Source organism: Erigeron canadensis, chromosome 7 (genome assembly GCF_010389155.1).
Source record: "Erigeron canadensis isolate Cc75 chromosome 7, C_canadensis_v1, whole genome shotgun sequence".
NCBI classification, from domain to species: Eukaryota; Viridiplantae; Streptophyta; class Magnoliopsida; order Asterales; family Asteraceae; genus Erigeron; species Erigeron canadensis.
The window spans coordinates 32,291,654-32,308,992 of NC_057767.1; the positions used below are offsets into that span (position 1 = coordinate 32,291,654).

General features: G+C 32.5%; 2 protein-coding genes across 4 annotated transcripts; one reads left to right on the forward strand and one right to left on the reverse strand.

The window, feature by feature from the left end:
• Nucleotides 1-4,962: 4,962 nt before the first annotated feature.
• On the reverse strand, nucleotides 4,963-11,798 carry LOC122608698 (protein PEP-RELATED DEVELOPMENT ARRESTED 1, chloroplastic). 3 transcript variants are annotated; one of them, XR_006325290.1, is made up of 10 exons: nucleotides 11,365-11,798; nucleotides 7,622-7,777; nucleotides 7,468-7,536; nucleotides 7,220-7,390; nucleotides 6,925-7,068; nucleotides 6,462-6,617; nucleotides 6,302-6,367; nucleotides 5,808-5,867; nucleotides 5,524-5,648; nucleotides 4,963-5,406 (listed from the first exon to the last, which is right to left on the reverse strand). XR_006325290.1 is itself a non-coding variant. In XM_043781790.1 (9 exons), the coding sequence occupies exons 1-9, from the start codon at nucleotides 11,686-11,688 to the stop codon at nucleotides 5,604-5,606; spliced, it is 1,191 nt and encodes a 396-aa protein (XP_043637725.1). In that variant the 5' UTR covers nucleotides 11,689-11,798; the 3' UTR covers nucleotides 4,963-5,603. The 3 variants fall into 3 exon arrangements, 1 of the variants encoding a protein (XP_043637725.1); XR_006325291.1 differs by having other exon boundaries at nucleotides 4,963-5,436; XM_043781790.1 differs by having other exon boundaries at nucleotides 4,963-5,648.
• A 2,276-nt stretch (nucleotides 11,799-14,074) lies between these two features.
• LOC122608034 (uncharacterized protein At5g48480-like) lies at nucleotides 14,075-15,647 on the forward strand. The gene is made up of 2 exons (XM_043781117.1): nucleotides 14,075-14,398; nucleotides 15,222-15,647. Exons 1-2 carry the CDS (start codon nucleotides 14,145-14,147, stop codon nucleotides 15,454-15,456), a joined length of 489 nt encoding a protein of 162 aa, XP_043637052.1. The 5' UTR covers nucleotides 14,075-14,144; the 3' UTR covers nucleotides 15,457-15,647.
• Nucleotides 15,648-17,339: the final 1,692 nt, after the last annotated feature.

The window sequence follows — 17,339 nt, forward strand, 5'->3', positions numbered from 1 at the left end:
TTGTAAAAACACTAAGACTTTCAAGCAACGGGCCCACAGAAAAATCATGTGTAAGTTAACTTACACACTTACACATGTGTAAGTAACTTACACATGATTTTTCTATGGATCCATCGCCGGAAAGTCTTAGTGTTTTTTACAAAAAAGTCTTGTATATCGTAGTAGATCATGATGGTGTACAAAAATCAATGGTTCTAGTTGGTCCTAAAATAAGAGGTGGTCTCAAATTATCTCACCCCTATATATGTATATATATATATATAATATCTTAAATCGATTGAAAGGGCATAAGCTAACACTAAAACAAAAGGAAAAAAAAAACGACGAAAACTATCGTGAGAATATCGATGTCTTGGTTAATTTGTTATAGGCAACTAAACAATAAAACAAATGATCGGTGTTTTTCTGTTTGACTAGCTAGCTAGACCTGATATATGTTTTTGCTATAGTGATCTTTTTATGTATATTTTTCCATTGTATGTTAAAGATAAAATAAAGTTGAAATTACTTTTCGACTCAACCCATTGTTAGAATACATATGCATGTCCTCGGACCTCGCAATAAGTAACTTTTCTTATTCTGTGTTTAATTATACTCCGTATCTATCTAGCTTTATGTATGTTTTTACCAATGAAATTTACCTTTAAAAAAAAAAAGGTTAGAAATTCACCAGCCATCTATAGCGAGACATATTTCTTTATAGGTTATTTTTAACGAAAGTTTAAATTTATTGTATATATGTAGTTTCGCGTCATATATAATCAAATTATTTTCTTCTCAATCATGTCCTTACTATAGGGTTCTTTTAAAGTTTGTTTAATTTCTTGTTTGATATTATAAGTTGTTTAATTTTTAACTTTAGAAAGCAACATTTTATTTAGGGTGATGATCTGTACATCATCTATTTTTAACTGTATACTACCAAATGTGTTTTAAAGTGTTGTACTGTACAATATTGAGAACATCTACCTACGTTGCCCCAAATTAGCTACGTCGTCCCTGTATATATATTGGGTGAGGATACCCCAATCGAGCAAATTAGTTGAGTAAATATGCATGTATAAATGTATGTGTAATGTTGATATATCATCGAATACCCTTTCAACTAATGCACATGGAGAAAAATGTTGTCCTTTTCAAACAGAAAAAGATAGAATCATTTTCAAATTAAAAATATATAATTAAAAAAGCAAAAAGAAAGAAGAAGAGCCGCTGTGGTATACGGATTGGTTAAACTATTTAACATTTTAATTATTTTAGCTTCAAAAGTACAAAATAGAAACCAAGAAAACCAAGGTTAAAAGTTAGATAGAGTGCCACATGCAAGGTGGCAAATAAATTAACAATTTGTTTTCGATCTGTTTCTTATTATTTTTTTTTCTTCACAGTAATAAGAATTTCGAAAAAGGAAGAATAAATTTCAACATTATAAAGAAAGGGACCACAACCAAGTGGATTAAAAAGATAATAGAATTTGTCTTCTCTTGATAGGTCACAACAAGTTAGATGCCTCATTACCCGCAAAAACCACATATGAAAATAAACTTTTATTCTAATTTTAGCTATATACGCTTTTCTCATCAACTCTCAATATCCTAATCTCATATAATTAAAACATCCCAACATATATATCATTGTGTCTCATATATATAGCTAGAGTGAGAGCATGTAAATTTAAGTGTGTATATATATTTGATCGATCGATTACTCTTTGTTAGAACAATGAAAATACTAATACATTTGTTTTATGATGTATTTCCACATTCGGGAGACATCAATCTCTAACTAACATGAATAAGTGTATGTATAGTGACTATATAATTCATATATATGTTATAAGTTAAATATCTTCTCATATTACTATATTAGGTTTTTTTTAACATGACTGGCTATATATACATACCATAAATTAAGGCCGGATGTGTGAAATGGCATAAAAGGGTAACTCTAATTAAGGTCACTTTTAAAGGCTATATAGCGTTTGCTTTGTACGTGTTATTCGTACCTCCTTCAATTCGCTTCAGATTTTATTTGAGAATCGTTTCACTTTTGTGATTCTTATGAAGGGTATTTTTCAATAATATCTTCTATGAAGGGACGAAGGGTATAATAATTAATAAACTGACATACGTACAGTTCCCCTCAAGGAGCGTCACATAGTGTTTAACGAGTAATTAACAGGATCCATACACAACTTTTTTATAAACATATTATATATATATATATATAGTGGTAATGTGATGCAGTTATTGGTGTATGCATCATCACATTTGAAATAAGTTCAGCCCAACTCATGAAAATCGGGCGGATACTTAATTAGTTATTTTTTTTTTCGAACGGCAAAATTAATATATTACTATCTAGAAATACACCAACGTATATGTTCTAGACCTATCCAGAACTTTAACTGCTAAGGTAACAAATTAAAAGGTTGAAAAAAACTTATGCCAACATTAGTTAATTATTTCACATATATGTGTCATTTACCCATCGTAGCGTTATGTTTTAAGTTTGCTTAAATCTTATATGATTATTATGTAGTAATTACCAATATATGCAAGTTTAGTTCATTTCGTTTATTACATCAGCAAGTAAAGTAGTAACATGGTATATATAGTATGATTGTTTAAACTAGTTAAAAGGAGTCAATATATATAAAGTAAAACACATAATTAACACAAATTTAGATGTTATAAAAAAAAAGTGTCCTTCTATTTGTTACTCTGATTTTCCCGAAAACATCCCAAAAGAGCGACGTGTAGCTAGCCACTTTTGAGGAGTGTCTTTGCAAAAATGAAGGTGGCCGGCCTCTTAAAAAGTTTTAACCTAGATTGTTTGACGAGTGGCGAGAGTAAATTAAAAAAATTCGTTGAAATTGTTCGTTTAAAATTTTTCGAAAGACTAATCATGGGTTCCTTTCTCCAGCGGAACAAAATAAGTTCTAATATTAATCACATCTTTTGCTATACAATACATATTATATATTCGGTTTCGATATAATGATAAATATAGATGAGAGTTACATATGTTATGTAGAGTATGATCGAAGAAAAGGAGAGAAATAAGATGCATGCTTGATTGATGGAGTTTCTTGAGAAGTGGCAAGAGTAGTATTGGTGACTCTTTCACACATTTAAATTGGTAGAACATGGTGGACCCTATCTTTGTCTATTGGTTGACAAACATCAACTAATCTTATCATAATTAATGTTTATTTATGGATTAAGCATGTATTATCAAAACACCACATGCTTCTCTTCTATTGATTATCCCATGTGCATGTGAGCCTTTTAGGTTGGCCTTTTCAGCCTCATCCTTAATTATCCTCACTATTCTTTGATTAATCCATCCATTTTCTTAATTAGATTTATATGTTAGATGAACACTTTATGTATGTTTAAAACCACCGCCATCATCATGATGATCAATCTAGTACTGATTAAGTGCTCTGGTCTTAAGGTTCAAATCTCAAAAGAATAATCATCTTGGGATAGTCAAGGAAAACGTTCGAAAAACAGTCACAAAAACACCTCAATTAGACCATATATATGTGATTAATGACAAGATTGCCTCTAGCAAAAACCTCATCCATTTAAATTTGTGATGGATTAAGATTTATCTAAGTTCAATTAAACAAGTACATACAAAAAGATTTAAGCTCAAAAACGGTCACAAATATATGGGTTAGACCATATAAATCTGAGTTGAAGACTTAATATGTGAACAATAAATTAAATTAAAAGATTTATCCATTTACGCTTGTGTTTGGCTTAAGATTTATCGAAGTTCAACCGAACAAGTACATGCAAAAAGAAATTAATTTCTTTAATCTTTACTTCACATGAAAGGCAAATAAGTTTGTCGAATATTAAATTTTGGTTGAAGAAAGGACCCAAGTGCTTGAATAATATAGAGCTTTAAGTTGTTGGTTGACCCAAGTATTGTTTCTTTGTCAAGAGTTGTTATTGTCATGTCACAAGTTCGAATAATAGATGTCAAACAGATAATTAACCTAACTACTGAGCACTTTTCATGAGACTAATCATCTTTTACCATAAGAATTCTAATCAATGAATTAAAAGAACACGGTTACAACTTACCATATCTATTGAAAGATGGAACGAGTCCAGCCCACTTCACCTAAACAAAGATTTATAGTATGAATATGTATGAATACCAAATAGATTATTACTCAAACTATATATACCAAATACTTGTATGAATATGTTGATTCACATTTGTAACCTCTATGAAACAGAATGTGCAAATTTGTCTAAGAAGGGTGTTGATTTCGATTCATGATCCCATAAGGTGCAAGTGCATTCCGTAAGACGTTTATCGTGTTTCATCTTTTAAGAGCCTGAACGGCTAAACTTACATCAAGTGTACAATCGGCTCTCTCAAATAAACGTGTCGCTCCAATAAAAGGCTCTTACCTAGCATTGAGATAACCTAAGTGATATCCATTCAAAATATATCACTATCTTTATAGTCTAATTTAAAATAAGTAATATCTTTATAGGATGAAATATCTGATGAAAATGTATGAGTATATTCATTCAAAATGTATCACTATCTTTAAACATGTATCATGTATTTTCTAACTTAAGACGTATAGAATTTGAGTTTAAAATGCTAAACATAAACTCTGACACTGCCAATGTGGAGTAAATACAACAAAATACGCCTGAATCATGAGAACATGAAGATAGTAGTGGTAACAAAATAGTATATATACAATTATACATACTGATTCCTGGGTACAAAAAATGAAGCCACTTTATAAATTGCTTTGGAAAACCACAACCGCGTACGATAATTTACTATATTTTTTTACTCTTTACATATGATGATTTTGCTTTTTTGTTCCACTGGATTTCTTACTGACTATTGTCTAGACGTTTGTGTTGTATCCCTGTCAGTTGAAACAGCCTAAACGCTCCCAGGCAAATGCAAGAGACATTACATAAACTCAGACACTAATCAGGTCAATAGTATCATAAAACAAAGTTACAAATTAGACTTTGAAAATGGCACCACAATGTGATATTTGTGTAGATTTAAGCATTAAGAATATCTTCTATTGCAGTGTATAATAATACTATAATATACACCACAGAAGTCCAGATATCATATGGCTGAAACCCCCAGCCAATTTGTTTCACTTTATCAAAGGCGTAACGTTTTGTAGCATCTCATCATCCAAATATAGTGCAATTGATCGACTATTTGTTGATGATTTCTCGCATACGCACTAGATTCACTCCTTCCAATACGAGCATTTGCTTCATCTGTTAGCCCCAATAAGCCATGTTGGATGCATGCAACAGAGCCCAGTGAGGTAGCACAAAACTGAAAGAAGTTGCCAACAATGTCTAGTGGAACATTTTCAACTAGTCACCTAAGCTGCTTAGTATAGCAATGCACATTTCATTACTGATTAGTGATTAGTGATATATACCACACAATATTATAACTTCACCATGACCGAACTTGATGTTATCATCTCTGGATGATTTGTACCTTGTCTTGGTTGATCAGATAGTGATATAGTGCTCTTGAAACATGCTTGTGCATAATATGTTGCATGCTGCCAAAGTATCTTAAAATGCTATCTCTTGAAGAATTTGAAGTGTATTATGATGAACCTGAACACACCATCAATACAAAGTTACAACTCAGCAGTCTGTCCAGTTACAAGAGATATTTTAGGCGTGTAGCATGGAATTAGATTTAGAAAATGACACTCTTTTATGGAACTAGAAGATAACTTCATGAAAACAAGGCAAAGACAGGAACATACTAACCCATTCAAGATGTTGTGCAGTGATGCCTGAGATATTTCCATCATATATACCACCTAGCACCTACATGTTCAACAACAGGTATATTTAAGACAATAGCCGTGGCAATTTTGACCCCTTAATTTATGGATGTTACTTTCATACTCCGAGTTGTTCTTTATCTATGGGAGGTAAAAAAAAAAAGAAAAGAAAGAAACAGAACAAATGGTTTGAACGGGTTAAAAGTTGACCAAAGTGTATTTTTCATGCATAATTATTTCATCCAAAAACCAGACCGTCATCAACCAAAGCAAATTTGGCACCCCAATCATTTACTTTATAAGAATAGACAATATTTTGGGTTATCCCAATCCAACCCAAACCAATAAATTACCCATTGTGATTTATTGACCATTATCCAACCTGCCTCTTTTACCCCTTCTACCAGAAAGGAAGGAAACACTAAATGCATATGTAACCTCTTTAATCCTCAATTTGTGAACTGAAGCAAATAATACCTTAGAGACTGTTTCTAAAAACATGCCAGGTCGCACGGGATTCGGTTTTGAGCCCGAAACGCTACCCTGTAAATCATTAGGGAAAAAAATATGTGAATGATAGTTACAAGGTAGAGAACGAAATATAATAATTTATGTAGAAGCATGCTGAAATGCTCACCCTTCCTGCAATTCCATTTGAAACCTTTCCTCTCCTTTTACCATCTTCCTCATCAATTTTGTCAGCACCTTCATCATAGCCTAGCATTACATTTTTTATCATGTCACGCACCGGTTTACCGGGTTTCTGGGCAACAAGTTTCGTCAAGAAGTTGACCTGCACAAAATTTAAAGCCATAGTAAATGGCAGGTCTTATGATCATAGAACCTTAGACCTTTAAACCAAGCCCCTACCGTCTATAGTCATTGTGTATTAACCCACACACACACACATAATGTCACCAAAGACATTCTAAGAAAGTCTTTCCTCGAGGATCTTCATATTAGCAATTTCTATACATTTACTTATAAATTGGTCAACTTGGTTGCATTCTATCTCAAATATGTCAAATCAATAAAATTAGCTTTAAGAGTTAAAAGTCATCTGAAATAGATTGTTTACATATACAACTTCCTAAACAGACCTCGGATCTAGGTAATGTATTTAAACCACGGCTGTTTCTTTCATCTAGTATTCCACCTCCCATCATACTTCGAGCTTCTTCTCTGATCAAAACAAGCCTTGCCAGCAGCTTTCTGTCAGGAACAACAGGACGACTTTCCATCGTCTGCGTTAAAGAATCCATAGTTATAACAGGAAATATTAATAAATAATGGAATATTCCTGGAAAATGACAACACATATTAAGAATGAATATTATATGTTGCTCTCTTCAAACGAAATGATTAACGTAACAGATATGTGATCTAGCAGTAAACCTCCAATAAGTCATCTGCCTGGTTAGCTATGTCATTAAGATTCGCTCCTGGAAGATGAACTTTTGCACCATTCTCACTTTCAAATGCACCACCACCAGCCGCCACTCTCCTAAGTAATTCATGTCTACTTTCTTTCTGGGGGGTTCTGCAAAGTAACCCAACAACTTGAACCTACAAAGAAACCATTTATGTTATAATATTACACACATAAATCCAATTGCTAAGAGGAGATTAGTTTTAGTGCTCACATGTGGGGGGCATTTTTTGGTTAGATGGGATAATACCGTTTCCTTGATTACCTCCAATAACGACTTCCGCTGAAAATTTCCAAAAAGATAATAGTTATGAACCAGTACTACAGCAATATTGTATAAAAGCCAAATATGAAATTTGAAAAGTAACCTTATCATCATGGTCCTTTTCAGCAATTTGAATCATGTAATCTAGGGCCATCATAAAGCCTGACTCCATCTGATCAACCCGTTTCCCGATCACCCCTTGTGCAGCCAACAAGACTGCCAACTCCTCGGATTCTTCGTCCATTTGATCATCTTCCAACTGTTACACAAGTAGATTTTACAGGAAAAATCAGAGTGTTAGAATAACTGTTCATTAAAATTGTGAAAGACGTTGAAGAGTAGATTACTCTTATTCCAATAATAACCTTACAGCCAGATATAAAAGCAAAGAAAACAGCTGTAAGCATAAATTAATTTGATGATTTTGGAATTTAAGGGTTGCATATGCTCACTATTATTAATCTATCAAATTTGTTTACTGGCAAAGTAGATCTTTAAATAAGTGATTTCCCAGAATCGCTTGAAAATACATCAATACTTTTGGTTTTCACATTAAAAGACTTGAGATCTTTTAGAGAAATGACACCCCTTAAGGCATTAATGTAATTTGCTTACATAAACTTAGCACAATGGCCATAAATGGGATATCGAACTACATGACATACATAGGTACTGATGTGCTACTTTGTGAAACTCTCTTTCTCCTTTAAATGATGGCTCACTTTCAGGAGTTCAACATATGAACAGTTAGAAGGCTTACAGACATCTGACAATGAACACCTGACTCTGTTTCTAGGTTTCATATTATGTTAAACATTTCACGCACAATTCATCCTGCACTCTAATAGTCTAATATGATACTAAAAATGAATAGTAGATAACATAAACATGCCAAAAATGAGTCAATATCTAATAAAATAAATGATTTGGGTATATAACTATACACAAATAATACTAACCGTCAAATGTGTCGGCCCTTTATCTGTCACGCTTCAAATGCAATGGTTGAATGATTACAAAGATTGAATGCTTGTTTTAAGTGCCTTCTGGAAAGCAAGTATTTGTACAGCCTCCGGACTGATTTGCATCTTTTCGTTTTCAAAATTTCAACTATCTAGTCAAGGGTTCATTTCTTTCACATTCTTAGCTAGATAGTAGCCCAAGAACCCAACCTATGATATTCCGAGTGCTTTCCTAGGATATGTTCTGTATAATGTTCGCATCTTTAAGTAATTTTGCATTTAGCATTCTGCATATGAAAGGCTGACAGCAACTTCTAGCTACATTAAACAGCACTATTTTTGGTCTGTTTCTGATAGGCTTATGAAGAAAACCTACAAACTCCCTATGATAAACCCGTAAAGTGGGTGAGACTCCAAGAATAAAGAGAGAACAGACTAAACTTTCATAATTTTCATTCATAATCCCAATTAATGCCTACGTACAATATATATAGTGAAAGGAAATGTAAACTGCTTAAAAACTAACTATGCCCACTACTCTAAATAAAAGGAAAATATGCATGTAATTTAACTAAACGTGGTGACATAGAAACTAAATGCAACTGAAATGAACATGGACTTAGACTTGTTCCATAATCTTCGAGCCTATGGTGTATACACGTAACAATACTCCCGCCCTCAAAAACGTCCTTGTCCTCAAGGACGGTACGTAGAAAATACCATGGTGGTCACCAATTACGTTTTCTATCAGCCTTCGAACTCTCGTACAGTGAGAAGCTACGGGTCTTGCGGTTGTCACTTGTGGTATGTGAACTTGTAGTTTTAGGGAGTGGTTGGCGATGTCGATGGGTGTGGTTCGATGCTGGTTTTGGTGTTCTTTTAGTGGCAGATGTGGGTAAGCTTTTTGGCTTTGGTGAGGTGGTCGAAGAGGTTTGTTTGGGGATTCTTTTGAGGTGATGCCTGATGTGTTTTTTGGTTGTGGATGGTGGTTTGTTAGTGTATGTTCGTAGCTGTGTTGTCTACGATGGAGGTTGTGGGGTAGACGAAGGTTTCTGTTGGAGTTGTGGACGAGCAGCAATTGGCGGTGGTGGGGAGAAACAAGGAGTTTGGGTAACGACACTGATGTCGTTCTTCGCGATGGCTGTCTTGACGATGGCTGTAACAAGGTTGGTTGTAATGGTGGTTTGCAAAGTGATATGTTCCAAGATAATATGTAGTTTGATGTGATATGCTGTGATGGCAATGTTTATGTTTTCCATGCTTTTGGCTAAGGAAGCCATGAAATCTTATCTTGTGGTTGATCATGTGTAAGAGGCATAGCTCGATGCAATGAAAGCACCAATTGATAGGTTTACGAAGAAAACCTACAAACTCCTTGTGATAAAACCCGTAGAGTGGGTGAGACTCCAAGAATAAAGAGAGAAGAACAGACTAAACTTTCATAATTTTCATTCATAATCCCAATTAATGCCTATGTACAATATGTATAGTGAAAGGAAATGTAAACTGCTTAAAAACTAACTATGCCCAATTGCCCACTACTCTAAATAAAAGGAAAATATGCACGTAATTTAACTAAACATGGTGACATAGAAACTAAATGCAAAACTGAAATGAACATGGACTTAGCTTGTTCCATAATCTTCGAGCCTATGGTGTATACACGTAACAGTTTCTTCTATCAAAATAGCAGAATTTAAGTGTTCATTATGGGTTCGAGAAGCACAAGTAAAACGGTCGCTACTAAAGCGTAAAATGCTCGTTTTTCCTTCCCCGCGATGATGAGCCCAAGTTACAGAGCTCCGGATGAAAGGAGAATAAGAGTATTAAGAAACGGGATTTCCCAAGGATCTAAAACAGCAATCCCTTTTGGAGGCCAAATACCTCCGATCTCTACTGTAGGTGCCAAAGAAGAATGAAAAAAAGCCCAAAAAAGCAAAAAAAGAACATCACCTCCGAAACAATAAATAGAATAAACCCATATCGAAGTCCTAATCGTATGACTTTGGCATGATGTCATTCCAACGTGGATTATAGACTTAGAATTACATAAATTTAAAGTCATAAAGGTAGCTTAAAAGCTTATTTGCAATTCCGCACTAATTAAACTTTCTAGACAGCAGCACCTTGTTAGTTTAAACCACATTTGCATTCTTGGAAGAGGCTTACTTTGTGTTTAAACTGATTGACAATTTCACATCATCCTATAGAACTTCATAATCCTGGTTACCACCAAATTATATAAACAAACCACTTACACAGTTACACTACATTAGTAATTCAGTCAATTAGTCGATGAATAAGCCTTTTTCAAAAAAAAATATCTTATTTTAGCTAAGTCAAGTTTCTTTCGAAAATTTCTCAAACACCAACAGTGAATCTGAGCTGCAGGTTTAGTTCCCAAAATCAATGATAACCAGCAACACTGATTGGCCTATTGAGCAGAAACATAAACGTATTCACAAATTCCTCATCCCCCCAAAAATCAACTGAGGTATGCTCAACGAATGAGGTTTTCCCAGTTCAGGTTCCCAAGGTCGGCGATTTTTTTACTCGGATGTACATGGTCTAACCGGGATACCCTCTGACCATTTCCAAACCCTTTCCCTGGCCACCCCAGATGTTTACCTAGTGAGGTTCAAACTTGCGACCGCTACTCCTAACCGCTAGCCCACCTCAGTGATGGTTAATCCCCATGGTTGCAGGTTTAGTTTAAATAAACTACATAATAAATTCTTAAGTTCAATACTAAAAGATTGGGTTTTATTAAACTATAACAATCTCCCATCAATTCTACATATGCCCACCAATTAACTAACAAATAACCACAATTATATAAAATTTCCAAAATAAATAAATATACAATTAGACAATAATTACTTACAAGATTGGCCATTTCTTGAAGAACAGAAGTAACCTGTTCACCTCCTCTAAGCAAAGCTTCATACTGTTCAGGACTCCAACTACTTCTTTCATCACCATCATCATTCCCACTTGTTTCTTGATTTCCATTTCTTCCAATTTCTCTTGCTTCTAATTCTTGTTGAGTATACCCACCACCCACTTCATAGCTACTTGCTCTTAGTACTAAAAAGTTTCTATTTTTAGAAAGATTGAAAGACTGTGGCTTTTGGGTTGTGTTGAAATGAAGAAGAGGTGGTGGGGAATGGGGGATTGAAGTGAGGATTGGTTTGGCCATGGATGTCATTTTTGTTGTTTATCAGAAAGAGGGGTTTGTTGGGGTTTATTGGGTTTTGGTGTTTATGATTTGGGATTGATTATTTCTAGACTGAATTGTCTTCTATTTTTTGTATTTTTAATTATTAATTAGGAAAAAATAGTTTTTTAAAATAAGTAGCAGGTATCTTCCTCTTTCTCAAACCGCACAATAACATTTCACCTTTCCATAGATTTTTGATATCAAAATTGACACACCTTTGTTAAATTGACACACCAATTAACTTATATTTCTAATAAAGACATTCATTTCGTTTGGCACTCACTTTACTAATTTTTTTTATTGTTATATTTGATATATAAATTTTTTTATTCATTTCCTCGTCACTTAACCGGCATCAAACTAACGCAACCAACAACGGGCCGCTTCATATCGTCCAAAAAACCAATAAACCGGATCGATTAAGGGGTGAGAGCCGTTCTGAATTGTCTATATAAGCAGTTTCAAACATATCATATATTTTTGGTATCAAAATTGTTGTGATGAGTTTTCGAATAAAAATCAAAATCATAGGAAACTAAAATAAACAAACAAATTTTTCGGTTTATTCTGTGGCTCCCAGTTTAATGATTAATAAACTCTAATATTTTAATATGATTTCATTGGTGTAACATTGTATGGCTATGTAAAACTTTTAATGCATAAGCGTGAAAATTTAATTCCGTTTCTTATAGTCATTTTTTCTAGTCTTCTTATCATTCTCGAACCTTAATGAAAACTCGAAAGGAAAAGGAGAGAAAAAGATAGACGGCATATCACCAGCCCAACTGTGACTAAATATTAATGGCCCAACCGTTGCTTGATATTATTAGCACAACAGATAGTTTGGGCTATAACTTATGGGCTCATATATGTTGTTCTACTATCCCAAATTCATGTGGTACTACTTTTCGTATTTGCACTTGCACCCAATTAGTCATTTTACAGAAGACGTTTTAAAGATTTATACATTTTTCGATGATACTTTTGTTTGGAGATTTTAAAAGAGGTAGCCTTAAAGTAATTTGTTCATTTGTCTTTTAACATGTTTACCTACAATCGTTTATTAAAGGCATTAGTTCAACATATGATTGTTTGAAATGACATGATGATATATATTCTTCTAGATTAATCTCTTATCGTAGTTACACATTACAAAATTAAGTATTGTAAAATACTCGTATAAGATAAAATTGACGTTTCATAGTTAACACATGATAAAACATCGTAAATAATGATTAATAACTATTTTTTTTTTGTGGATAAAAGGACTTGCCCCCTTTGAAAAATATAACTAAATTTAGATCACATATTTCATACAACATATTGCAGTGTGTAGTTATAAGTTATAATCATTGCATTATCTCTGTAAATTTATGATGTAATTATATCTAGACTTCAATTTATTTATGCATGCACTACAAACATTATTGCATTTGTTCACACTTTTAGGTGAGTGTGAACAATTTAAAAATTTTGTCACGTTTTTTAGTGTGTATAAATATATTGAATTAAAAGTGTATGGAAATTTCTCCACACTAAAAAGTGTGTAGAAATAAAAGTTCACACTTTTTAGTTTGAACTTTCATAGTTATTTTGTCACTCCAAAGTTACCGTGAATAAATGATGTGTGACAATATATTTCTACACACTTTTTAGTTTGAACTTTTATTTCTACACACTTTTTAGTGTGGAGAAATTTCCACACACTTTTAACAATATATTTCTACACACTAAAAAGCGTGACAAAAATTTTAATTTGTTCACACTCATCTAAAAGTGTGAATAAATGCAATATGATTTGTAGTGATGTATTAGATATTTAAACATTACGTCCAATAATAAGAAAAATGTAAAATAAAAAAAATTGTTTCTCATAAAGATTAATTAAACAAACAATATCAAATCGTTTGGTAATAAAAACAATTCTCATTTTTCTAGAAAAATATAGGGTGAGTTTAGTTAGAAAAACATCCTTATTTTTCAAGAAAACATGAAAATGAAAAACGTGTTCAAACCATAATTTTAAAAAATGTTTCCATGAAAACAAAAATCATTTTTTTTCACTTTTCTATAAAAAATTGAAAAACACTTTTTATTGTTTTCTACTTTTCATTTTTCCATTTTCTAAATTTTTAAAACCTCAATTTGTTTTTTATTTTCTAGTTTTAAAACCCTTTCAAAATAAAAAACTAAAAAATATTTTTCATTCCGAAGCTTCATATAATCATAATTTTTTTTTAATTAAATTTAAACATATACCATTATAGTATTTTTATTTTCATTTTTTTTATAGAAATTACCAAAAACCTTTTGGCATTTTCCAAACACACTATATCCATATACTCACTCTATTTTTCCATTATAAAATCCCCTCAAACGGTTCCGCTTCTTCACTTCACCTACTTTTTCTCTCCCTCTCACACACTCTCTTCGTGTTTCCAAAAATGACAACCACCGACTCAACCGTCGCACCTCCGTCGCAATCCGCCGCCTTCACGTCACTAAAACCGCATCTCTTCGTTCAATCCGATAAGGCAAACGACGCCGTTTCCTTCTACAAATCGGCGTTTGGCGCTGAAGAAGTGAACCGCGTCAATCATCCCAAACGGAAAGCCGATCAGGAGCTCCCTCTTCTTCTCACTGCTGAAATCAAAATCGGTCCTTCTTCGATTCTCATTTCCGATGACTCCGCCGTTCCGTACGCATTTTTTCCCTTTTATTTTTCAATTCATTTATATAGATATATAGATATAGATATATGTTCTTTTATATTTGTGTAATAGTGTAGATCTGTACAAAATAGATGTTATGCATGAAGTTATTGCCAGATAATTTTAATTTTTAGGTTAATTTATTTGGTTAGATGATTTTTTATTATTATTATTTTGTTATTTTCTGGTGAATATAATTTTATACTAATAATTATATATATGCTATGCATGCTGTATCTATTGTGTATCATCAAATTTTATATTAGAGATTTATATTTTGTATATACTATACATTATTTTTGTAGAGATGATTCTGATGATATTTTCCTTTATTCATTTGATCTGTATAATCAATTCTGTATATTTATATGATGTTTTCCATGCTATTTCTAAGTGCATACAAATTGAAAATAATTTATATAAACAAAAATGAAAATTACATTGTATATTAGTTTAACCAAACCAACTTAAAATTTATATAGTAATATGAAATTATGAGTAGTGCTACAGAGTAAGAATAGTGTAATATTCATATGAGTGATGTTAATTTTCATACGGAAAAAAAATTTTTTTTTTAATATTCGTAGGAATGATGTTATTATCTTCATGTATTAAAAGTCATGAACAATATTTATAAATAATTTGCTCAATTGTTTTCGATGTATGTGAAGGATACATTATTTATTTCATAGACTAGCTTATGCTTTTGAGAAGAGAATATTATTTTTTTGAAGAATTCAATTTTTCTTTTCATTATATATATATTTATTTTATGTATTTATATATTTTCTGATTCGTACATGAATACAGCGTGAAAGGTGTGACTAGTACTGGGCTGGTGTTCTGCATGGAAACAGACAACATTGATGCCGCTGTGGAAAAGGCTGTCAAAGCTGGTGCTGTTACAGAAGGTGAGATCACTCAAGGTATTCAAGGGGATGGCGCGTGCTGTGGTGGGCGCGTGGCCAAGGTGAAGGATCCGTACGGTATCGTCTGGCTCTTCTGCACTCCTGCTGCCAAGAAGTCTGCTGACGTGGAAGCTTAATAATCGTTTGATCAAAAGACGTTTTGCTATTCAGATGGTAGTAGATGGTTTTAAAATGACTTTTGGTGGCTGGTAACAAGGGTAATTTTAGTTTTTCTTTTAAGTGGTAATTAGTAACTTTGATGTAATGAATCATGATATGTGGTTGGTGCTAACTACAATTTTCAGAATCAAATGGCTATCTTAACATATTTCTATCTTCCACTTTGTGTTTGCTTTACAAAATTTGCGTTATCTTATAAATGAATTTTGCTGAGACTAATTCTATTCTAAACATTAATACCGATATCTCTGGGTCTATTACTTTGCTCCTAAATGTCGTTTTTTTTTTTCGGAAATGCTAAATGAAGCCTTTAGCGTTTTACTTAACGTGCTTAAAAAGTTTCCCTGAACTTTATGTTAAGTGTACAACTAATTAATGCACTTTAAAGAAAGTGGCTTTGTTTAGTAAAACTTTTTTTTTTTAGATGAAGAGGGTTAAAAATATTAATGTCAATAACATAGTAAAAATACTTTTTTTGTTTTGTTTATCAGAAATCTTTGTTAACAAAACTACTCTAAACTATTAGAACGTCGTATTTATTATCTTAAAGTCAATATAATAAAGATATCTGATTAACAAACCAAAGAAACAAAAACCAACTACTTAGTGGAGATGGCTACGATTATTTTTCTAATCAACTTAGATGGTTACATTTGGTTCGTGTTGATCATGGATATGTACACTATCTGAAAACCTAAAAGTTCTAATATGTGTAATATACATTTTTACAAGACTAAATTGTTCAAATGTAGTCTAACCAGGGTTTTCACCAAAAAGATATTTTAAATTCAATTGGGTGGCTGTAATTGAATATTTTGGCTATCCATGTACTTGCCATTACTCATCTGATGGTTTTCAAGATTTCTTTGACTCAAAATATGATACCGAACACCGATGTTCAAGTCCTCACTATTTACTAATCCGTTAAAGTACATATGGATCAAGTCATTCGGCCCAAAGAAGAACAAAGTAGCCTAAAAGGTGAATCCAGTTGACATTTAATTGGACCATATCGTCTACCTGTCTATCTCCACCCGGTCAAATGCCCAGGAGACCCATGTATAATTTGTTATTGGAACTTGTTTATTATAAAAACAAACAAACATACGCAAAAAAAATAAAAAATAAAATAGAAAACTTAAATATTTTAACTCAAATAGTTTGAAAATACCTTAGCCCCAAAATTTGAGGACGGAGCCATGTAGAGCAGTGGCGGAACCAGAATTTCAAGTTATCCGTAGCATAAAAAATTTAATACTAGCCTTGTATTCATTAAAAGTAACGCTAATTACTATATTGTTATGATTTTTAAGCAGTTTTGAATATTTTCCACTATTTTTAGCATTTTAAAAAAAAAAAGTTTTAGCACTTTTGTTAGTTTTAGCATTTTGGTTTCTAGAGATATGATCTAATATCATTGGCTTACATGTTGATTAAACTAAACCCAATTACCGATACATTTTATATTTTTTTGATCGATAAAAGTAAAATATTACTCCTTCCGTCCCAATTTAATTGTCCAAATTTGACTTGCTAAGTCTTTCTTATCAAACTTTGACCGTAAATATTTTTGTTTTGTATAATATGATACCTAATAAAAGTTATATCAATGAAAAATACATCTAAAGCTCAATCTATTCATATATTTTGCATCAATTATTGTATAACACACACGAAACAATTTACGGTCAAAGCTACAAAAGAAAGACTTCAAAAGTCAAAATAGGACATTTAAATTGGGACGAATGGAGTATTAATATCAAAACACTAGCAAGGAACTAGTGAATATAGGATACAATAGAGGCATAATAGTTAGGAGATACAAGGTTTGTTAGTTTGT